We start from the raw sequence: 22,144 nt of genomic DNA on the forward strand, positions 1-22,144 counted from the left end.
ACCCTTTGTGTGGCTTCCTGTCTCATCTGTGTTCAGATGTGATGACACTGTGACCTTGCTATTGATCTCACCAGATGGCCTTGCCTGATGACGTTCTAGGAAGTTGTTTGGGTTCATCAGGAGACACCAAGCTGTGAGCACTGGGCCAGCTCTGCAGCTCTGTTTGGTTCTCCTTTTTTCACTATGAAACAATAACTACCACTGCAAAATACGACCAAGTTTAGTATTGTTTTGTCCATGTTTATTGTGGGGTTATCATGGAATAATGTTTCATCACATTCCTTTCTTTAGAAACACTGGAATAGAGTTATTAATGGAGTTGATATACTATTTCAAATCATGAGATGCAGAAAGGAAAAGTAACAAAAATGTCTTGGGCTAAAGACAGTCTAATCTTGCAATATACAAAGATGAAATTGTCATGCAGCAGCCACTAAACCAGACCCCAGGAGACCACAGGAGGCTGTGTCTGTTCTCATCAGGCCAACAGGGCCCCCTCACATCTGCTATCCCTCTGTCCACAGCCCCAAGGATATCTGTCCACAGCCCCATGGATATCTGTCCAATATATAACACTTCCTTTACTCTCAAGTTTTCCCAGCAACCCCTGGCAGTGCATCCTCCCACCTCAAGGACAGTCTATGGGAAAGATGCAAGCTGCCTCCATCTCACTATTCATCCACCCAATAAAATAGGGGCACCCCTGCCTGCTGCTCCAGGCACAGTTAGACACCTCAAATAACACAAGCAGCAATCAGAGGACTCTGAAAGCTGGCCAGAGGACAGAGGACTAGTTTGAAACCCTAGGAAGGAAAGCACAGCAGCAAGGAAATATGCTGCTGCCCTTACCCTTCCTAACCTTCCCATTGAGTGACTTCTAATCAGCTCTCATTGTCTGCTGCACACGTCGCCTCTGGGTTGGGGGTGGCGGCTGGCCCGAACCTGCTCCACTGCTCCCAGGTCTTTTCCCCTTCACTCAAAAAATGTCACTTTTGTGTCCATGTCCAGTCCGACATGACTTAGCCACTGAACAACAACTACCAGACTCTAGATGCTTGTGGATAAGCTCCTCCCTCATTTATCTTGGGAACACATCAAGCATATAGGTGGCATTCAACAGACAGCCATTCTGTGAAGAGTCTCTGCTGGTTTCCAAGGGTAATGGCCCCTCCCTAAGGACCCCACCAGATTACCCCAGGACTCACTGCTAAAGCCTCTCTCTTCATTTTTGACTTGTGCTTTTCAGTTTTGGGTCTTAGAAAATATCACTAGAAAGAGACAATTGAGAGTATCTCTCTAAGCTTTCTTTTTTTCTCACCAGAGAACTCATTGCTGGATATCATTGCCAACAGTGGTGGGAAGAGTTTGCTAAACTTGAAAGGGATGCCTGTGACAGGATCGGGAAGCCTGTTTGTTGGACAGCCTTTTAAGACAAGAATAGCATGTCCCCTGTGTGGAAAGGTTGAGATTCGATCCTGATGGAAATTAGCTCAGCTGAATGAGTGTTCCCACGTTCCAGGCTGTATCTAGGTTCCTGACTCAGCTGGTACATGCGCACATGCTAAGGCATTTCAGTTGTGTCTGACTCTTTCCAACCCCATGGACTGTAGCCCGCCAGACTCCTCTGTCCATGGGATTCTCCAGGCAAGAATACTGGAGTATGTTGCCATGCCTTCCTCCAGGGGATATTCCTGACCCAGGAATTGAACCCGCGTCTCTTATGTCTCCTGCATTGGCAGGCAGGCTCCTTACCACTAGCGCCACCTGGGGAGCCCGCCTCAGCTGGTACTAGTACTGGTTGTTCTTGAAAGATGGGGAAACTGAGTGTGCAGTAGTTCAGTAGGGGCAGAGTTAGATTTGCAGATGAGGTGGCTAACCTGGGGCAACCAGTTTTCATCTCTGCACTAGAGAAAGGATGAAAGGTATGTGGAGGGAACAGACTTGTCAAACTTAAGGTTGACAAGCAAGCCTTGGACAGGTTTTCTTAATCACTGCCCACCCAAGCTTATTCTCTCTTCAAAAACTACTTTATTGAAGCATAGTTAATGTAAAACATTGTGTTAATTTCTGCTGTACAGTGAAGTGGTCGTTCTTTCCAAGTTTACTCTTTTGTAGTATGTTCACATGGTCCTAAAACACTCAGGAAATTCTCACCGCCTGATCCTTAGGACATTCATTCTCAGCTGCCCCCTGCCACCCAGGCTGTAGCTAAAAGCAGTTTTAGGGACCACGAGTGTCCTCCACCATCAAGGTATTGAAGTGTTAACTTTCAAAGAAAAATTGTTTCAGCAAAAAATTTCATTCACAGCCAATGAAGACAGCACTTACAGTGACAATACTTCTTTTTTTAATTTATTTATTTTAGTTGGAGGCTAATTACTTTACAATATTGTAGTGGTTTTTGCCATACATTGACATGAAAGCAAACCTGGGGTGAACACAGCATCCTCTCCAGTTTCCCTTTCATTCCAGATCATTTAAGACAGGATACCACGTTGTGGTCCCTATTGCTCCCACAGGTGGACAGAGATGTTTAAAGTAAATGAGAGCAGGGTCGGGACATTTTCTCACCTTAATTCAGAACAACTGTTGTGAGAGAGAGCAAGTTGTCTGTGTGGGCCTCAATCCTGTTGTCTCGTTTCAGATGAAGCACCGCCATCTCTGGGAAGCTGGCCGTGATTTCTCAATGCCTGGATTCCTCGCTGGGTGGCCCTTGTCTCTTTACATATTTAAGCCCCTTACTGAGAAAGAGTTCACTGCAGCTGAGGAGTCATTATTCCATGAGACTGTGTCTGCATGCCCACCCAGTGCCTGGCAGAGGAGATGCCCTATCGTAGGCGCTGCGTTGGTCTTCGAGGGTTGCCACAGGCTGGGTGATTTAAACAATGCATGTTTGTTTGCTCACAGTTCTGGAGGCTAGAAGCCCGAGATCAAGGTGTCAGCAGGGTTAGTTTTGTTTTTTTCTTTTTAACTAGGGCCTCTTTCCTTGGTTTTCAAGTAGCCATCTTCTCCCTGTAATACCACCCTGCAGTCCTCACATTGTCTTCCTTCTGTGCTCATCTGTGTCCTAGTCTCTTTTTGTAAGCACACCAGTCTTATTGGATTAGGCCCCCCTAGTAAAACCCAGTTTAACGTAATCACTTCTTTTAAGGCCCAATCTCCAAACACAGTCACATTCTGAGGTCTTGGGAGGTTGGTTAGGACTTCGACATACGGATTGGTGGGGCAGGGGCGGGGGAAGTGGGACACAGTTCAGCCAGTAACAGGGCTCAACATACTTTAAGTAAACATATTGAATCTCAGCCTGTGGTTCCCATAGGGTCATGTCGATACAAAATCTGAATTTAAGAGGTGGGTTAGTCTCAGCCAGTGGGCTTTATCTCTCTGTCTGTTTATTTCTAGGAGTCTAGAGGACTCTCAGGAGAATCCAGGAAGCCTTCTTGAAGCAGAGCACCAGCTGTTGGCTACTCCCACTGCTCCCTCTTGAGAGCCAGGTCCCCTCACCTTCCACAAACGCAGACTCATGGATGTGACCCTGTGACCCCTTACTGGTTAAATTGCTTTGGCTCATGACCTAGTGCTCACCAAGATCCTTTTCAACATGTTTCCTTCACAGATTCTCTTTAGGGGCAAACTGGCCCCCCACCCCCACCTCCCATCTGGCTCTTACTCTGGAACTGACAGCCTGATCACTTCAGTTTGAAGAAATAGTCCCCTCCCTCTTCTTTTTAAGTTTGAAAATGGATGGTAGAGATAATCTCTAAGCATTTGTCTATATTGGAAATTCTGAATCTAATTGAACATAGTGAACTTGCCCCTATCTGTAAAGGATTTGAGGCAATGAGTGATTCAAATGCGTCACCAGGCCTCCCTTTGTAAACAGTATTGTTATTGACCAGGATTCTTGGCCTCTGTAATCAACAGAAATTTATAAGAGGCTAGACAAGAAATTTAAGCAAGGCTATACTGGGACTCATGCTGCAGTAGGAGGGAGGGAAAACAAGTAACAGTTTCCGTCCTTTGCTCCCTGGTTGGGGCATGGTGGGGATGGCAGGGCTGGTTCCTTATATGGGGTGAGGGTAGGGTTGGATCCAAGGGTTGGGCAGAAGGTGTGGCTAAGGAGGTCTGCATACTCCCTTGGTGGTATTACATGCAGAGTACAAATGCTCTGCTTTTGTTCCTGGCTCTTTGGAAGTGACAGTTGGGTTTTATTGATCTTTTCGTATCTTACTCATAATTTTCCCCAACTGTACATGTGTACAGTAATTTTGGGGTTCCTTATAGATCCTTTGTATTTTGTTGCTCAAGGAGATTTTTGTCCAGGTGCAAGCACTGCAGCAAAGGATCCCAGGTGCCAGATCCCAGTCTTTCTCAGTATGCTGGGCTCTGTAAAAAAAGGTGCTGGTGGTGGTTTAGTTGCTAAGTTGTGTCCTACTCTTGCAACCCCAGGGACTGTAGCCTGCCAGGTTCCTGTGTCCTTGGGGATTCTCCAGGCAAGAGTACTGGAGTTGGTTGCCATTTCCTTCTCCAGGGGATCTTCACGACCCAGGAATTGAACCCGGGTCTCCTGCATTGCAGGCAGATTCTTTACCGACTGAACTACAAGTCACATAGGAGCCAGAGGCTGAGGATGACAGTGTATATATAGGGAGCACAATCCAGTGTGGGCAGGACAAGGTCAGAATGTCATTTCAAGTGGGTGGTGATTTTTTGAGCCTTATCATGTTTGAAAAGTATAATAGCAGTGCCTACAGTATAGTAACTACCAAAATGCACAGGCAGAAACATAACACTCATTTTGACTCTACAGTATTTATTTCTGCCAGACTTTATTTATCTTAAGTAATAGTTCAAAGCAACATGCTTTAGGAAATAGCTCTGCAGTTAGTATTAATAAAAAGACATACTACAAAGAAATGGCTGATGCTTGGCTACTTTCATCTATCATAGAGAGAAAAATGGGCAAATAAAGGTGGAGAAATTCTAAGCTCACAACTCACAAAAGGCTCCTTCAACATAAAGTTAAAACATCTGCCACGATACTCTCAAATTATTGATAGTACAATTTACCACTAGGCTTAGTGTTTGAGTATATCACTGTCCACTGATACTCATTTTTTTTTTAACATAAGTCAAGGGTCTTAAAAATCATGGGTGGAGGAAAGAAACACCAGAGCTGCCCCTGCTGCAAACAACAAAAATACTAACCAGCAGCAGCAAAACAAGTGACTTGCCATATGCCACCCTTCAAAATATTGTAACCCCCCCAAAAAAGAAAAAAAGCCAGTCGTGGTGTGGAAAACCCTGCCTCAGGGGGACACCTTACATCTACATCCTACTGAGGGACCTGAGTGTGCTCTGAACACCCCATCCCCCACCAACATGGAGTGAGATGAATGGGAAGGAAAGTTGTCATCTGGAGGAGAATGTTTATAGAAATCCCACAAGTGCAGAATTTCCTACCAAGCCCTTGAGTGTCTCTGCAGAAGCAGGAAACCCAGCTGGGGTTCATCTTTTTCTTTCCCAGGTGGGAAGACAGAAAGAAGGGTGTGATTTTAACCAAGGCACAATCAGAGCAAAGGATAAAGCTCCGCCATCGTATGAACTGACAGCATGTACTGGTTATCTTCTTTCTGTCCTGACTGGTGGTAGGTTACGGATAGGGGTTGGCAATGATGCTGGGGAAACGGCTGATGGGAAGCCCTAGGGTTTCTCGCTGAATTAGAGAAATAAATGCCAAGGCAGGTCTCCTCTACCTGAGTGTTAGGGACATTTAACAGACCAACAACTACAGCAAAAGAGTAAGAACAAAAAAACTCAAATCCTTCAACTTTTCTTCTGGAACCTCAGGACAAAAGAGCAGAAAGAAGAGAGAGGTCTGCGCCTTCACCTCCAGCTTGAATGAGAGGATAGCGAGTTTGGGAAAAGGTTCAGAGGAAGGATAAAGAAGGTCTACACAGAGCTGCCCAATAAGCAGAAGTAAGATGAAAATAAATGGAAAGGCATTCATGCAAACACACCACGGGAACACAAATGAGAAAGAGTGGACCCCTGTATGTGGCAGAGATGTGAAGTTTCCACTCTGCAAAGGAAGAATCAAACAGACAGAAGAAAGTTCTCCAAAATGTTGTATAAGAATAAGAACTGTATTTCAATAACACAAGAGTTAAAAGATTAGATGGACAAATAAAATAAATGGTAAGTTGCAGAGCTTTGGAAACAAGCTGAGGACCAAAATCTCACCATTTCAGAACATGTGAAAACACTGAGAACATGTTTAGACTGACAAATCATGAAATATAGGTTTAATTACATTATGTAAAAGTATATAGGTGACCACTTGAAACACATTATAATGTCTTCCATTTTAACCAAAGGAATATATATACACCAAAGGAGGAAAAAGAAAGAAAACCTAAAACAAAAGATGCAAAAGAAATACAAGCTTCATATACAGAAATTATTTAAAGAAAAAAAGATATTAGAACCAAATATATCCATTATATTAAAATACATATGCATATTCAAGACAAACATAAAACAAAGTGACTCAAAAAAGTTAAAATTATGGTTAAGGACAAACTAGGCATAAGCTCAGAAAAAAAAAAATCCAGGGTCCGGATTTTAAGGTGTGAATTAAAGGAAAACGTAGAATCAACAAATGATATCAATCGTTAAATGTCATGTAGTAAAAGGCAGGAAAGCTAAAGAAGAAGTACTGCTAGTAAAGAGTGTAGTCCCTCCTGCCTGGCTCTCACTGGTCAGTGTCAAATGCCAAAACTCCAAGGGCATACTCTGGGAAGAGCTCATTTGCACAAAATGATTATAATAAAAAACTCAAACTATACCTCAAAAAAATTATAAATATTAGAAGTAATACAGAATACATGATACTCAAAGCATAATGTATTACAATGAGAAATTCACTTTTAAATTTTAAAATTTTTGAAAATTTTAAAATATTCAAAAGATATCAATTCAAAGAAGACTTCAAAGCTGACTTTATAGAATATTTGCAAAGTCATGATAAAAATTGCTGTGGTTCAGCCACGCACCTTTTAGAACTAACACCCAAAAAAGATGTCCTTTTCATTATAGGGGACTGGAACGCAAAAGTAGGAGGTCAAGAAACACCTGAAGTAACAGGCAAATTTGGCCTCGGAGTACAGAATGAAGCAGGGCAAAGACTAATAAAGTTTTGCCAAGAAAATGCACTGGTCATAACAAACACCCTCTTCCAACAACACAAGAGAAGACTCTATACATGGACATCACTAGATGGTCAACACCGAAACCAGATTGATTATATTCTTTGCAGCCAAAGATGGAGAAGCTCTATACAGTCAGCAAAAACAAGACCAGGAGCTGACTGTGGCTCAGACCATGAACTCCTTATTGCCAAATTCAGACTGAAATTGAAGGAAGTAGGGAAAACCACTAGACCATTCAGGTATGACCTAAATCAAATCCCTTATGATTATACAGTGGAAGTGAGAAATAGATTTAAGGGCCTAGATCTGATAGATAGAGTGCCTGATGAGCTATGGAATGAGGTTCGTGACATTGTACAGGAGACAGGAATCAAGACCATCCCCATGGAAAAGAAATGCAAAAAAGCAAAATGGCTGTCTGGGGAGGCCTTACAAATAGCTGTGAAAAGAAGAGAAGCAAAAAGCAAAGGAGAAAAGGAAAGATATAAACATCTGAATGCAGAGTTCCAAAGAATAGCAAGAAGAGATAAGAAAGCCTTCTTCAGCGATCAATGCAAAGAAATAGAGGAAAACAACAGAATGGGAAAGACTAGAGATCTCTTCAAGAAAATCAGAGATACCAAAGGAACATTTCATGCAAAGATGGGCTTGATAAAGGACAGAAATGGTATGCACCTAACAGAAGCAGAAGATATTAAGAAGAGATGGCAAGAATACACAGAAGAACTACACAAAAAAGATCTTCACGACCCAGGTAATCACAATGGTGTGATCACTGACCTAGAGCCAGACATTCTGGAATGTGAAGTCAAGTGGGCCTTTGAAAGCATCACTATGAACAAAGCTAGTGGAGGTGATAGAATTCCAGTTGAGCTATTCCAAATCCTGAAAGATGATGCTGTGAAAGTGCTGCACTCAATATGCCAGCAAATGTGGAAAACTCAGCAGTGGCCACAGGACTGGAAAAGGTCAGTTTTCATTCCAATCCCAAAGAAAGGCAATGCCAAAGAATGCTCAAACTACCGCACAATTGCACTCATCTCACACACTAGTAAAGTAATGCTCAAAATTCTCCAAGCCAGGCTTCAGCAGTATGTGAACCGTGAACTTCCTGATGTTTAAGCTGGTTTTAGAAAAGGCAGAGGAACCAGAGATCAAATTGCCAACATCTGCTGGATCATCGAAAAAGCAAGAGAGTTCCAGAAAAGCATCTATTTCTGCTTTCTTGACTATGCCAAAGCCTTTGACTGTGTGGATCACAATCAACTGTAGAAAATTCTGAAAGAGATGGGAATACCAGACCACCTGACCTGCCTCTTGAGAAATCTGTATGCAGGTCAGGAAGCAACAGTTAGAACTGGACATGGAACAACAGACTGGTTCCAAATAGGAAAAGGAGTATGTCAAGGCTGTATATTGTCACCCTGTTTATTTAACTCATATGCAGAGTACATCATGTGAAATGCTGGACTGGAAGAAACACAAGCTGGAATCAAGATTGCCAGGAGAAATATCAATAACCTCAGATATGCAGATGACACCACCCTTATGGCAGAAAGTGAAGAGGAACTCAAAAGCCTCTTGATGAAAGTGAAAGAGGAGAGTGAAAATGTTGGCTTAAAGCTCAACATTCAGAAAACGAAGATCATGGCACTGGTCCCATCACTTCATGGGAAATAGATGGGGAAACAGTGGAAACAGTGTCAGACTTTATTTTTCTGGGCTTCAAAATCACTGCAGATGGTGACTGCAGCCATGAAATTAAAAGACGCTTACTCCTTGGAAGGAAAGTTATGACCAACCTAGATAGCAGATTCAAAAGCAGAGACATGATTTTGCCAACAAAGGTTCGTCTAGTCAAGGCTATGGTTTTTCCTGTGGTCATGTATGGATATGAGAGTTGGACTGTGAAGAAGGCTGAGCGCTGAAGAATTGATGCTTTTGAACTGTGGTGTTGGAGAAGACTCTTGAGAGTCCCTTGGACTGCAAGGAGATCCAACCAGTCCATACTGAAGGAGATGAGCCCTGGGATTTCTTTGGAAGGAATGATGCTAAAGCTGAAACTCCAGTACTTTGGCCACCTCATACAAAGAGTTGACTCATTGGAAAAGACTCTGATGCTGGGAGGGATTTGGGGCAAGAGGAGAAGGGGACGACAGAGGATGAGATGGCTGGATGGCATCACTGACTCGATGGACATGAGTCTGAGTGAACTCCGGGAGTTGGTGATGGACAGGGAGGCCTGGCGTGCGTCGATTCATGGGGTCGCAAAGAGTCGGACATGACTGAGTGACTGATCTGATCTGATCTGATGAGCCATTCAGTCCTGTCTGACTCTTTGCAACCCAATGAACTGCACTATGCCAGGCTTCCCTGTTCTTCACTGTCTCCTAGAGTTTGCTCGAATTCATGTCCATTGAGTCAATGATTCCATGTAACCATCTCATCCTCTGTAGTCCCCTTCTCCTCCTGCCCTCAATCTTTTCCAGCACCAGGGTCTTTTCCAATGAGTCAGCTCTTCACATTAGGTGGCCAAAGTATTGGAGCTTCAGCTTCAGTATCAATCCTTCCAATGAATAGTAACAGTTGACTTCCTTTAGGATTGACTGGTTTGATCTCCTTGCTGTCCAAGGGACTCTCAAAATCTTCTCCAGCACCACAGTTATAAAGCATCAGTTCCTTGGCACTCAGCCTCCTTTATGGTCCAACTCTCACATCTGTACAAGACTAATGGAAAAACCATAGCTTTGACTAGACAAACCTTTGTCAGTAAAGTGATGTCTCTGGTTTTTAATATGCTGTCTAGGTGTGTCATAGCTTTTCTTCCAAGGAGCAAGCATCTTTTAATGTCATGGCTGCAATTGCCATCCACAGTGTTTTTGGAGCCCAAAAAATACAATCTGTCACTGTTTGCATTTTTTTCCCCATCTATTTGCCATGAAGTGATGGGACCAGATGCCATCTTAGTTTTTTGAACGTTGAGCTTTAAGTTGGCTTTTTTACACTCCTCTTTCACCTTCGTCAAGAGGCTCTTTAGTTCCTCTTTGCTTTCTGCCATTAGGGTGGTGTCATCTGCATATCTGAAGTTATTGATATTTCTCCAGGCAGTCTTGATTCCAGCTTGTGCTTCATCCAGCCTGGCATTTCACATGATGTACTCTGCATATAAGTTAAATAAGCAGTGTGACAGTATACAGCCTTGATGTACTCCTTTCCCAAGTTTGAACCAGTCCGTTGTTCCGTGTCTGGTTCTAATTGTTGTTTCTTGACTGACCTGCATACAGGTTTCTCAAGAGGCTGGTAAGGTGGTCTGGAATTCCTATCTTTTTAAGAATTTTCCACAGTTTGTTGTGATCTACACAGTCAAAGGCTTTAGTGTGGTCGATGATGCAGATATTTTTCTGAAATTCTCTTCCTTTTTCTATGATCCAATGGATGTTGGTAATTTGATCTCTAGTTCCCCTGCCTTTTCCAAACCAATCTTGTACCTCTGAAAGTTCTTAGCTCATGTATTGTTGAAGCCTAGATTGAAGGATTTTGAGCATTACCTTGCTAGCATATGAAATGAGCACAAAAGATAAAAATGTTACATACCAAAATGCTATATATCAAAACATGTGTGTGTGTGTTAGTTGCTCAGTTATGTCCAACTCTTTGCAACCCCATGGACTGTAGCCCACTAGGCTTCTCTGTCCATGGAATTCTCCAGGCAAGAATACTGGAGTGGGTTGCCATGCCCTTCTCCAGGGCATCTTCCCGACTGAGGGATCAAACCCAGGTCTCCCACATTGCAGGTAGATTCTTTACCATATAGGTTGGTGTTAAAGCTTTGATGAGAAGAAACTTTAGAGCCAAAAGTACTTATATGATTAAATCAGAATAAATAGAGATAAACAAACTAGGTATTGGCCAAATATGTTAGAACCACCACAACAATAATATAAACAATAAAAGTAGAAGAGGGGCTCCAACTTGAATGAAGCTTGAGGGCATTACGCAAAGTGAAATTAGCCAATCACAAAATGACGAATCCTGTATGATTCCACTTCTGTAAGGTACCAAGAATAATCAACTTTATAGAAACAAAGAGTATAATTGTGGTTGCCAGGGTCGGGGGGATGGGAAATGGGGAATTAGTGTTTAATGCATAGAGTTCAGTTTTGCAAAATGAAAAGAGTTCTGGAGATGGATGGTGGTGATGGTTTTACAAAAATGTGAATTAATGCCACCAAATATATTTATTTATATTTTTTATAATTGTAATGCTTTTATTAATAATAGAAATAAAAAGAACATACCATTGATTGCAACCTACTATGTACCAGTTACTTGATATATGATGTCATTTATTTTTTTATTTTATTTTTTAGTATAAATTTATTTATTTTAATTGGAGGCTAATTACTTTACAATATTGTATTGGTTTTGCCATACATCAACATGAATCTGCCAGGGGTATACATGTTCCCCATCCTGAAACCCCCTCCCACCTCCCTCCCCATACCATCCCTCTGGGTCATCCCAGTGCACCAGCCCCAAGCATCCTGTATCATGCATTGAACCTGGACTGGTGATTCATTTCATATATGATATTATATATGTTTCAATGCCATTCTCTCAAATCATCCTGCCCTTGCCCTCTCCCACAGAGTCCAAAAGACTGTTCTATGTTCTGTGTCTCTTTTGCTGTCTCGCATACAGGGTTATCGTTACCATCTTTCTAAATTCCATATATATGTGTTAGTATACTGTATTGGTGTTTTTCTTTCTGGCTTACTTCACTCTGTATAATAGGCTCCAGTTTCATCCACTTCATTAGAACTGATTCAAATGTATTCTTTTTAATGGCTGAGTAATACTCCATTGTGTATATGTACCACAGCTTTCTATCCATTCATCTGCTGATGGACATCTAGGTTGCTTCCATGTCCTGGCTATTATAAACAGTGCTGCGATGAACATTGGGGTACACGTGTCTCTTTCAATTCTGGTTTCCTCGGTGTGTATGCCCAGCAGTGGGATTGCTGGATCATAAGGCAGTTCTATTTCCAGTTTTTTAAGGCATCTCCACACTCTTCTCCATAGTGGCTGTACTAGTTTGCATTCCCACCAACAGTGTAAGAGGGTTCCCTTTTCTCCATACCCTCTCCAGCATCTATTGCTTGTAGACTTTTGGATCACAGCCATTCTGACTGGCGTGAAATGGCACCTCACTGTGGTTTTGATTTGCATTTCTCTGATAATGAGTGATGTTGAGCATCTTTTCATGTGTTTGTTAGCCATCTGTATGTCTTCTTTGGAGAAATGTCTGTTTAGGTCTTTGGCCCATTTTTTGATTGGGTTGTTTATTTTTCTGGAATTGAGCTGCAGGAGTTGCTTTTAAGATTAGTTCTTTGTCAGTTGCCACCAAACAATATATTTAAAGATGGTAAGTCATATGCTATATTTCACAATTAAAAATACATATAACTTTAAAAAAAAATAGAGGATTGACTTCAAGTTAATAGAGGAGTGACTTTACTGTAAATATGTAGTAATCAAGACAGCATGGTATTAACAAAAGAATAGACAAATAGATCAGGATAGAGAACCCAGATGGAAGCCAATGTGAGAATAAAGAGCCTAGAAACAGACTCACATAGTCAACTGACCCTTGACAAACAGCAAAAGCAATTAAATGAGGAAAGAATAATTTTAATATAAATGTATTTATTTCAACTGGAGGCTAATTACTTTACAATATTGTGTTGGTTTTGCCATATATTGACATGAATCCGCCACGGGTGCACATGTGTTCCCCAGCCTGAACCCCCCTCCACCTATTTTTCAACAACTAATGCTGGAGCAACTGAACATCCACACATGAAAATAAATAAATCAATCTAGACACAGCGTATACACTATTCAAAAAATTAACTCTAAATGGATCACAGACCTAGCTTTAAAACATAAAATTATATAACTCCTGGGAGATGACAAGAGAAAATCTAGATGACCTTGGGTATGGAGATGACGTTTTAGATAAAACAGGAAAGGCACGATCTACAAAATAAATAAATAAATAATAGACTAGACTTCATTTAAATGCAAAACTTCTGCTCTTTGAAAGACAATATCAAGAGACTGAAAAGACAAGTCACAGACGGGGAGAAAATATTTGAAAAAGACACATTTGATAAAGGACTGCTATCCAATATATATTCAATACAAAGAACTTATAAAACCCAACCATAAGAAAGCAAACAACCTGATTTTAAAATGGGCCAAAGACTTTATCAAACACCTCATCAAAAAAAATGGCAAATAAGCATATGAAAAGATGCTCAATAACATATGCAATCAGGGAAATTAAAGTTAAAACCACAATGAGATACTGAGACAGGGCGGGACATGGGACCCTTTGCTGTAGTGTGGCAATGCTTGCCCCTGGACAAACCTCTCCTCCAGGAATAAAATACAAGGAAACTATATGGAACTAAAAATAACTGCGTACATGTGCAGTGGGGGAAAACTGTGGACAAAAAGATACAAAAAGACCAAAAAATCCCTACTGCCACTTCTGAAGAGCCAGGAGCAAAAAACAGTATTGGAAGCAAAAGCAGGGTACTAAGCATATCCTCAGCACTCAACACCACCAAGGGCTGGGAAACCACCTAAGCCACCCCTCCAGCCAGGTCCTCAGACACACTCCTACCCTCACCGCATGAGGAACAAACTCACCCCCCTCCTCAGGGAGCAAGCAAGTAAGAACTGGTTTGCATTTGCTCCCTGCTGCTGCTTCAGGAGCCCCAACAGAGCCTTGTCTGAATTTCTTTTCTGGCCTCTAGTCAATTGCTATTGATGGGGGAACACCAAGAACCCTGTTCAATATCAATACCATATATATCTATTAGATGGCCAAAATCTGGAAGATGGACCCACCAAATACTGTCAAGGAAGAGAAGAAACAGGAACTGTCTTTCATTATCAGTGGGAATGCAAAATGGTATGGCCACTTTGGAAAGCGATTTCTTTCAAAACTAAATATCCTCTTAACATACAATCTAGTAATCACACCCCTTGATATTTACTGGTAGTTTTGTAAAAGGAGATGAAAACTTATTTCCAGGCAAAAATCTGCATATGGTTGTTTATAGCATCTTTATTAATGACTGCCAAAACTTGGAAGCAACCAAGTCCTTCAGTTGGCTAAACTATGGTATGATAAGCTCTGATATTAAAAAAATCAAATCCACATGCAAATGAAGTAAATGATAATTAGAAAAGGAGCAAGGATCAGTATCATGAAATAAATGATACAGACAATGGACGGTCAGTGCTTAAAAAAATGAGCTATCAAGCCATGAAAAGACATGGGGGAACCTTAAATACATATTAAGTGAAAGAAGCCAATCTGAAAAGGCTACATACTGTGTGATTTCAACTATATGACATTCTAGAAAAGGCAAAACTATGCAGACAACATCAACCATTGCCAGGGGCTGGGAATGGGGAATAAGTAGATGGGAACATAGAGGATTTTTAGGGCAGTGAAACTGCTCTGTATGATACTATAACAGTGGGTACACGTTTTTATACATTTGTCCAAACTCACAGAATGCACAGCATCAAGAGCGAACCCTCCTGTAAAGTATGGACTTTGGTGTTAACCATGCGTCAGTGTAGGTTCATCACTTGTAACAAGTCCTCATCATAAGGGAGGTTAGGCATCTGGGGGGCAGGGAGTACATGGGAAATCTCTGTACCTCCCTCAATTTTGCTGTGGTTCTATAACCTGCTCTAAAAAATAAAGCCTTAAATATAAAAATACAAGAATAAAGAGTAGAGGAGAACTGAAATAATAAAAACCAAAGAAGAAGTATAAGAATTTCAAAAGACAACAGCAGAATTTGTTGATGGGTAGTATTTATCAGAAGGGAGATTTACAGAAGTCTAACACAGCAAAGAAGAGGTTCCCAATAAGGTTTAAGCAGAAAAAAAAAAATAGGAAAGAATGTAAGTGAGACATTGGATAAACAGACTAGAGGGGGTGGAGAACTGGGCAGAATGAGAGAATGTTTTGCATTCCTGTGATTCCCAAAGTGGGGTGCACTACAGACATACCACAAGAGTTCATAAAGCCTGAAACTGCAGACAGTCCTCTCCCTATCACACAATACGCTTCAATATTAAAAAGTCAAACCCACACTCAAAAGAAGTAAGTGATAATTTAAAAAGGAGCCAGGAGCAGTGAAGTCAGGTCTAGGAAGGACTGGGCCAGAAAGAATGAAGCAATGAGGGAACAGAATTTATTATGTAAGAAAAGATTACTTCCAGGAGTCAGAGCCTCAAGAAAGCTTGTGGTCAAAGCTTTGGTGGGTCTGTTCTCCAACTAACTGTGGTCACAGTGGTGATATGACCTGTTGCATCGGACACATCCCCACTGCCTGGCCTGGTTTGACCCTCTGGCTCTTGCTGTCAAATGAAGCTTCAGTCCTGGCCCCAGAGCTCTGATGTTATGCCCAGCTGTACTGCTTGTCTGTTGTCCCAGGAATGGTCAGGTAAGCCAGGGGGCAATAGGGGATATAATCAGGTCAGGTACCCAAACTAATGAATAAGTCTAAGGTATCAGTGTCTGAAAATATAGAAAAATAAAACCCTCAGTGAGCCAAATCAGTGAAAACAAAAGGAGAATTGTACATACTTAGAAATGAAAAACGGAGACATTATCACAAACATAAAATTTAAAATCCTAAGTTCCCATATTGCAAAACTATGTAGATATACTGAAAATGGAGTAAAATTAATTTTCTAAAAAAAAAATATGTTCCAAAATTGACTCAGAAATGCCCCAGGACCTAACATGCCCAGTGGGAGAAATCCAAAAGCAGCCCAGTGTATGCCCAGACAGCTCCCCACCCTGGTGAGACATTTGACACTTAAGTAGAAGATGATTCTAAAACCCAGTAAATGATTGCAGAATATACAGTATTCTTTGGTTTCTTTCTGTTTTGCACACAAGAGCAAGCTGCAGAATGATTCATCTCCTATGTGAAATGGATAGCAAAAACCATAAGTACAGATCATCTCAGGAACATAGTAACAGATTGGTTTGAAGCAATCTATTAATATACCATGTCCTATAAGAGCAAAAGGAAACCCTTCTAATCATCTCCATGGATACTGAGAAGGTTGTGACAAAAAAAACCCCCCCAAAAACCCAGCATATATTTCCCCCAGAAAGCCTTAACACTTTGAGAATACACAGATACTGTTTATTATAAGCAAAACACATGCTTTCATTCAAGTTAAATGGTGAGCCATTAAATCATCCTATTGATGTCAGGAACAGGTATGCAGCCTGAATCACTATTCTTTAATACTGTTCTCAAATGCAGTTGGCTAAGAGAAAGAAATAGGGGAATTAGTGTAAAGGGGGAGGCAAAAGAAAATCTTAGAAACAGTAAGAAATTACAATTAGGGTGTTTGATTATAACACTGATATACAAAATCAACTACTATCCTATATATCTGGTGAGAATACAAAATGTAAAAAATTATTCCATTGAAAATGGTAGCCAAATGATAAAATACCTAGAAATAGACAATAACAAATTCATAGGATCTATCTGAACAAAACCGTACAACTCTGTGAGTGACATGAGATTTGAATGTAAGTTGGATGGCAGCATTCTTGGATAGGAAAACAGTTAATCTACAAATTCACTGTGGCCCCATTTTTAAAAAAAGTTATGTGTGAGAGAGGCAAGTGTGTGTATGAGAAAGAGAGTTAAAAGAAAGAGAGAGGCAAGTGTTCCGAGGAGCCTTGACCTGAAAATATTTATATTAATATGAATATTTTATATTAATAGGAATGAAGCCTCATAAATTAAAGGAATTCATAGGGAGATAAATCAATAAAACAGAAGTAGATTCAAACACTTTGAGGAATTTAGTTACAAATAAAGTGGCATTTGAACAAAGGGGGAAAAGACTATATAATTTTATACCAGAATGCAATTTATATATATTGCTAGAATAACTTACTAAACTTTTGAAGGGAAAAAAATCACATCTTTACCTTCATTTCCTGCAATAAATGAACTTCTGGGAGGTAAGAGTAGGTAAAGATAAACAGATGAAACCATAAGGATTTAGAAGAAAATATGAGTAAATTTATTTATAATCTTAGAATGGGAAAGGTCTTTTAGAACTGGAAACAAATTCTGGGATCTAAAATGGAAAATAAGGATAAATTGACAACATAAAACTTTAAATTTTATATATGTGACAATAAGAAAATCAATAGAGAACCTCAAAAGACAAAAATATTTTCAAGACATAAGACAGAAAAATTTCAAAATATACATCCAAATTAAGAAAGAGCCAAAACTGTGTAAGGACATAAATTTACCAAAAAGTGACCAGAAAACATTTGAAATGATGTTCAACTTCACTCCTAAAAAAGTGAACTAAGAATAATATTGTAATATTATTCTTCACTAGACTGGAATAAAAGCTGTTTGAGAAAACTGAGAAATTGATCATTTCACTATACTTTTGATAAGTGTAACCACAGATCAATTTTTGAAGAATCATCCGACAATAATTGACAAAAGTGTTAAATAGACATAGTCTTAAATTCAGCAACTCCATTTTCAAGTTCCAATCGATATCAAGATACAGTCACAAAAGTATGTCATGATATAAGTACAACGATGCTAATTCTAGATCTGTGTATAAAAATAAAGACAGGAAATATTCTATAGGTTCACTAATAAACAAAGAAATTATTAGTGCACAGGGACAATGGAAGGCTAAGTAGCTATTAAGAATGAGGTAGATCTTTATATGTTGTTATGGAAAGATCTCTTAACATCCAATGAAAAAAGCAAAGTGCAGGGCACTGCACACAGCACAGGTTCTAGAAATGGACAGAAAAGGAGGTTCTCTCTCCACGTCCCCTTTCTCCCTCCTCAGTCTCCTTTCCTTTGTTTCTTTCTGGAAATGCCCGTCCCTCCCCAGAAGCTCACTGGTGGTCCCCTATGAGGAGATAAGGCAGGGATGGTGGTGGGGCACTTATTTTCAGCCCTTCATACTTGTCTTTCTACATGTGCATCTTTTCCTTATTACTACGTTTTAAATCACAGAGTAGTTATTTGCATGGTCAAAATCCAAACTCCTTCTGTTTGCCTTTTCATGTTTTCTGTATAAAATACAAAACAAAAAAGGTTTTGTTATTAAAGCAAAACGTAGTAGGGTTCAACTTGGAATAGCAGTAAGAAATGAAGTACTCTGTTTATATATCAAAACACTTCTAGTTGTTTCTAAAGACACTTTAATAGAAAAAAAAATGTGCATTTTTATCCACTCCATATAGAATGAGTGTACTCTGAGGACAGCCCTGCTCCAAACGGCATTATGCTGGACTGTCCTTATTTATCAACTTTCTCACTGTAAACCAGGTACCTTTTCTGAAGGTTCTCACATACACATTCACACACACATAGACATAGGGAGCAGGCACACACCTCCATCTTCCTCAGTGCACACAAATCCACCCAGAAATGAGTGAACTAAATGGCTGGAGAAGGGCATGCAATTTCTTTTGCTCTGAAAAATCAAATCTTCCCTCATAACATAGCCATTTCAGGGGTTAGAAGCAAATTAAAGATCCCCAGGAGCTCAGGCATTTTCGGCAGTTTTGAGCTCTGTGAGTTTACTAGATGAAATGACAGAACAGGACAGACTGTCTTGTCCTGTGTCTTCCTCTGATCACATTCAACAGTAAAGATGGGAGAAGCAAAGTGATGATTGTCAGGTAGAAAATCTAAGTGGAGAACCGCATCACCACTTGGATTTAAAAGAAAGTCCCCCTTGCTTTCAAAACACAAGCTTCCAGTGAATCTACTCATTCAGCCAGCTCTCTGGGCTGAAGCTGGGTGCATAAACTGAGCCTTGCCAAATCAGAAACCGGAGTTACTGGTATGCAGCCACCGCTAGTCTATCAGCCTCTCCTGCTAACCACCACTGGCCTGCCATTCAGGAAAGCCATCAGCCACACCACCCCCTCCCCAGTTCCTGCAACACAGGGAGTCTTTTAGCCTTTTAGCCCTGACACAAGGAGAAAATGCATGGAATACTTTGGTGACTTTGTTGTGCATTTGTATGGATCCACAAATTTTATAAGGCTAACCAACTCCAATATATGTGAAACATTTAATACACTGTTAAAAAAACATAGGTGGTTTAATTTAGCTTCAGCTATTATTACATTGGGTGGTAATTCTAATAGAATTCTACTTGTCCTCTACAACAGATTCACTCAACCGCCTGGTGCCTAGGGGCAGCAAAGGAAGCTTGAGAGCGTCTGGGATCTACAGAAATTCCCCCGATTTGACTGAATCTGGTCCTGGTTCAGAATCAACACACACCTGTGTCCATCCTGATTCCCAAGAGGGTAAGTTGGCAAAAAATCAGGCTGGCAAAACAATAATTTACAAGATAACTATTATTGTCTCTTTTTAAAAGGGCAGACATAGCATAGAAGTGTTTATCAACTGTCTTTGGTAGAGAAAATTAAAGTCTGAATTGAAAAAAAACGAGTAGTTGGGTTTTTAGTTTTGTTTCATCAATCATCTGATGGGTTTACTGAGTGTGGTTTATTATCGTGATTAACTTCAATCTAGGTTTGTACACAGGCAAAAGCAGGTATGAATTTTCACGTAGGCCCTCATGGCAAGTGACATGCAGGCATGCAAACCTGCTGTCCAGGCCTCCCCTGGCAGTCAGTCCTGAGCTACCCCAACCTCTGAAGGGCTCACCAGGCAATGTGGGATGGACAAAACTACCTCTCGGGGGTCCTGCTGACCATAAGGACGGCTCCAAGGATATCAAGTGGCTCACTAAAGAGGGTTAAACTGAAACGTGCTGACTTCCCACTACTGAAAGTAACAAGGAAACTGAAACAGACATGACAGCGATGGGGTACATGTGCATCTTTCAGGGTTTAATGCTGCTGTGGGATCAGCCATCCCAAGTTCTCTTTAAGCCATCATCATGGCGTATCTGTGTATGTCCTACACGTTGGGATCCAGGGCTGGGTCAAGCGAAGTCTTTGGACACAGCTTCAACGAAGTTGGGCGCCGACATCAGGATGCCAATGGTGCAGAGGATGGTGAAGACGGAGAAGGCCATGAGACACAGGCGGTCCACCACACAGGCCGCGAACTTCCACTCACTGCACACGGCCTCACTCTCGTCCTGGCAGCGGAAGCGGTGGGCAATGTAGCGCACCTCCTCCAGGATCTTGGCTAGGTCCGGGTCCCCCTCAGAGGGCTGGCCGCCGTGCAGCAGGTGCTCGTCATGGGTTGGGGAGCAGGCCACGCGGCCGCACACGACCCCTGAGTCAGGGGTGGGTGCGCAGTGCATGGTGTCCAGGCCGCGAAAGCCGATGTACAGCAGGTTGCCATTGGTGGCCGGCGGCCCCGCCACTGCGCTCATCTCCACGCTGGCCAGGCTGCAGCGGCGCTGCTTGTGCTGGCAGGCTGGCCGCACCTTGTCCTCCCCCGGCCTCTTCATGCGAAGGAACCAGGCACACCAGTTCAGGAGGATGACTCTGGTCTGCGGAGACAGCACAGTCTTAGAAGAGCTGGGCAGGGCCCACAGCTGATCCTGACAGCAAGGGGGTACAACTGCAATACCTGCTAGACTTCGTGGGGGTGGACCGGGGTGGACCCTGGGCATGACAGGTCGCCACACCTTCCCAGGCGAGTTTACACAGGCAAGCAGTGCCAACGGGGTATGATGGTTCAATCAATTGTCAGGTGATGATAAAGCAATGCAGAAAATCACCCTGGGAAGAAGCTATGGGCACAGTGCCATCTCAGGGAAGACAGCCTGTGTGGGTGAAGAGGGTTGTCTTCTCAAGGGAGCCCTGAGCCGGGGAACACAGCATTTTACATCTGGAACTAGGGACCATCATCTTCAGCTCTGTGTGAGGTACCCCAGTGTGCAGCAGCAAACTCATAAAGGCACCCCTGGAGATGTTAAGTTTTAAAGGGCAACCCTGTGAGACTTGAGACACCATGTGCATCCCTAGCCTGAAGCAGTCCAGACTGTTACATTAGATCACTGCATTCCTTGCATGATATCCTACCCTCGCAAAGCAGATTTTGGAACTTGTCCTGATAAAAGCCAAGTGCCAAAAAAGTCATCGTGGAACAGACAAGCAGGGTAGCATGCTCCCAAGGTGTGAGGTTTGCTGTGCCCACAGGTGCTAAGTTGTCAGGGCATAAGTACCTAGTAAGTGGTTTTGACCTGTTTTATTTATAGAACCATTAGGTATTCCTTCTGTCCTAGGTACTCTCTGGAAAACACAAAACCCTGACTCATGAAAGGTGCTGTGAACCATGGCAGCTTAGGAACCTCTAACCTAATCCATTAGGCTGCAGTGAAGACTGAATGAGATGATACAAGACAAAGTGCTGTGGAAAGTCTGAAGCTGGAGTTGGCAGACTTTCTTTAAAGGGCCAGATGGTAAATATTTTAGCTCTGCTGATGGAGTGCAAAATCAGCTCAAATCCTTTCCATTTATGGCTGATGTATACACACATATATATGCACTGTGTGTGCGTGTATATATATATGTAAATATATAAATCACTTTACATCAGAAACTAACACAACACTGTAAATCAACTATACTTGAATAAAATAAATTAAAAAAAAAAAGAGTCTTAGGCTCAAAGAGATAAACTGGCTCAAGGTCATACAGTGAGTCTGAGTCACCTATTGTGTTCTGACTTCCACAGACCCATCCATAAAAAGGTCTGTCTGTTAGGTTCTCCGCAAGCACCCGTGACTTTAGCCCAACCCCCACTGGGAAGGCACCAGAAAGCCAGAGCCAGAACTCAAGGAAGCACATGGGTTGTGAATGTGCCCAAACCCAGACA

The 22,144-nt window shown here is 41.6% G+C and overlaps 1 protein-coding gene across 4 annotated transcripts in view; it reads right to left on the reverse strand.

The window, feature by feature from the left end:
* Positions 1–16,443: 16,443 nt before the first annotated feature.
* The window catches only part of LOC113879687 (neuronal acetylcholine receptor subunit alpha-7), a 139,806-nt gene continuing 134,105 nt past the window's right edge, over positions 16,444–22,144 (reverse strand). For all 4 annotated transcript variants that reach the window (XM_027521358.1, XM_027521355.1, XM_027521356.1 and 1 more), the window contains one exon: positions 16,444–20,813. In XM_027521358.1, coding sequence (XP_027377159.1) covers positions 20,295–20,813 — 519 coding nt within the window. In that variant the 3' untranslated portion in view covers positions 16,444–20,294. The remainder of the gene's footprint in view (positions 20,814–22,144) is intronic.

The sequence above is a fragment of the Bos indicus x Bos taurus genome, chromosome 21, assembly GCF_003369695.1.
Source record: "Bos indicus x Bos taurus breed Angus x Brahman F1 hybrid chromosome 21, Bos_hybrid_MaternalHap_v2.0, whole genome shotgun sequence".
NCBI classification, from domain to species: domain Eukaryota; kingdom Metazoa; phylum Chordata; class Mammalia; order Artiodactyla; family Bovidae; genus Bos; species Bos indicus x Bos taurus.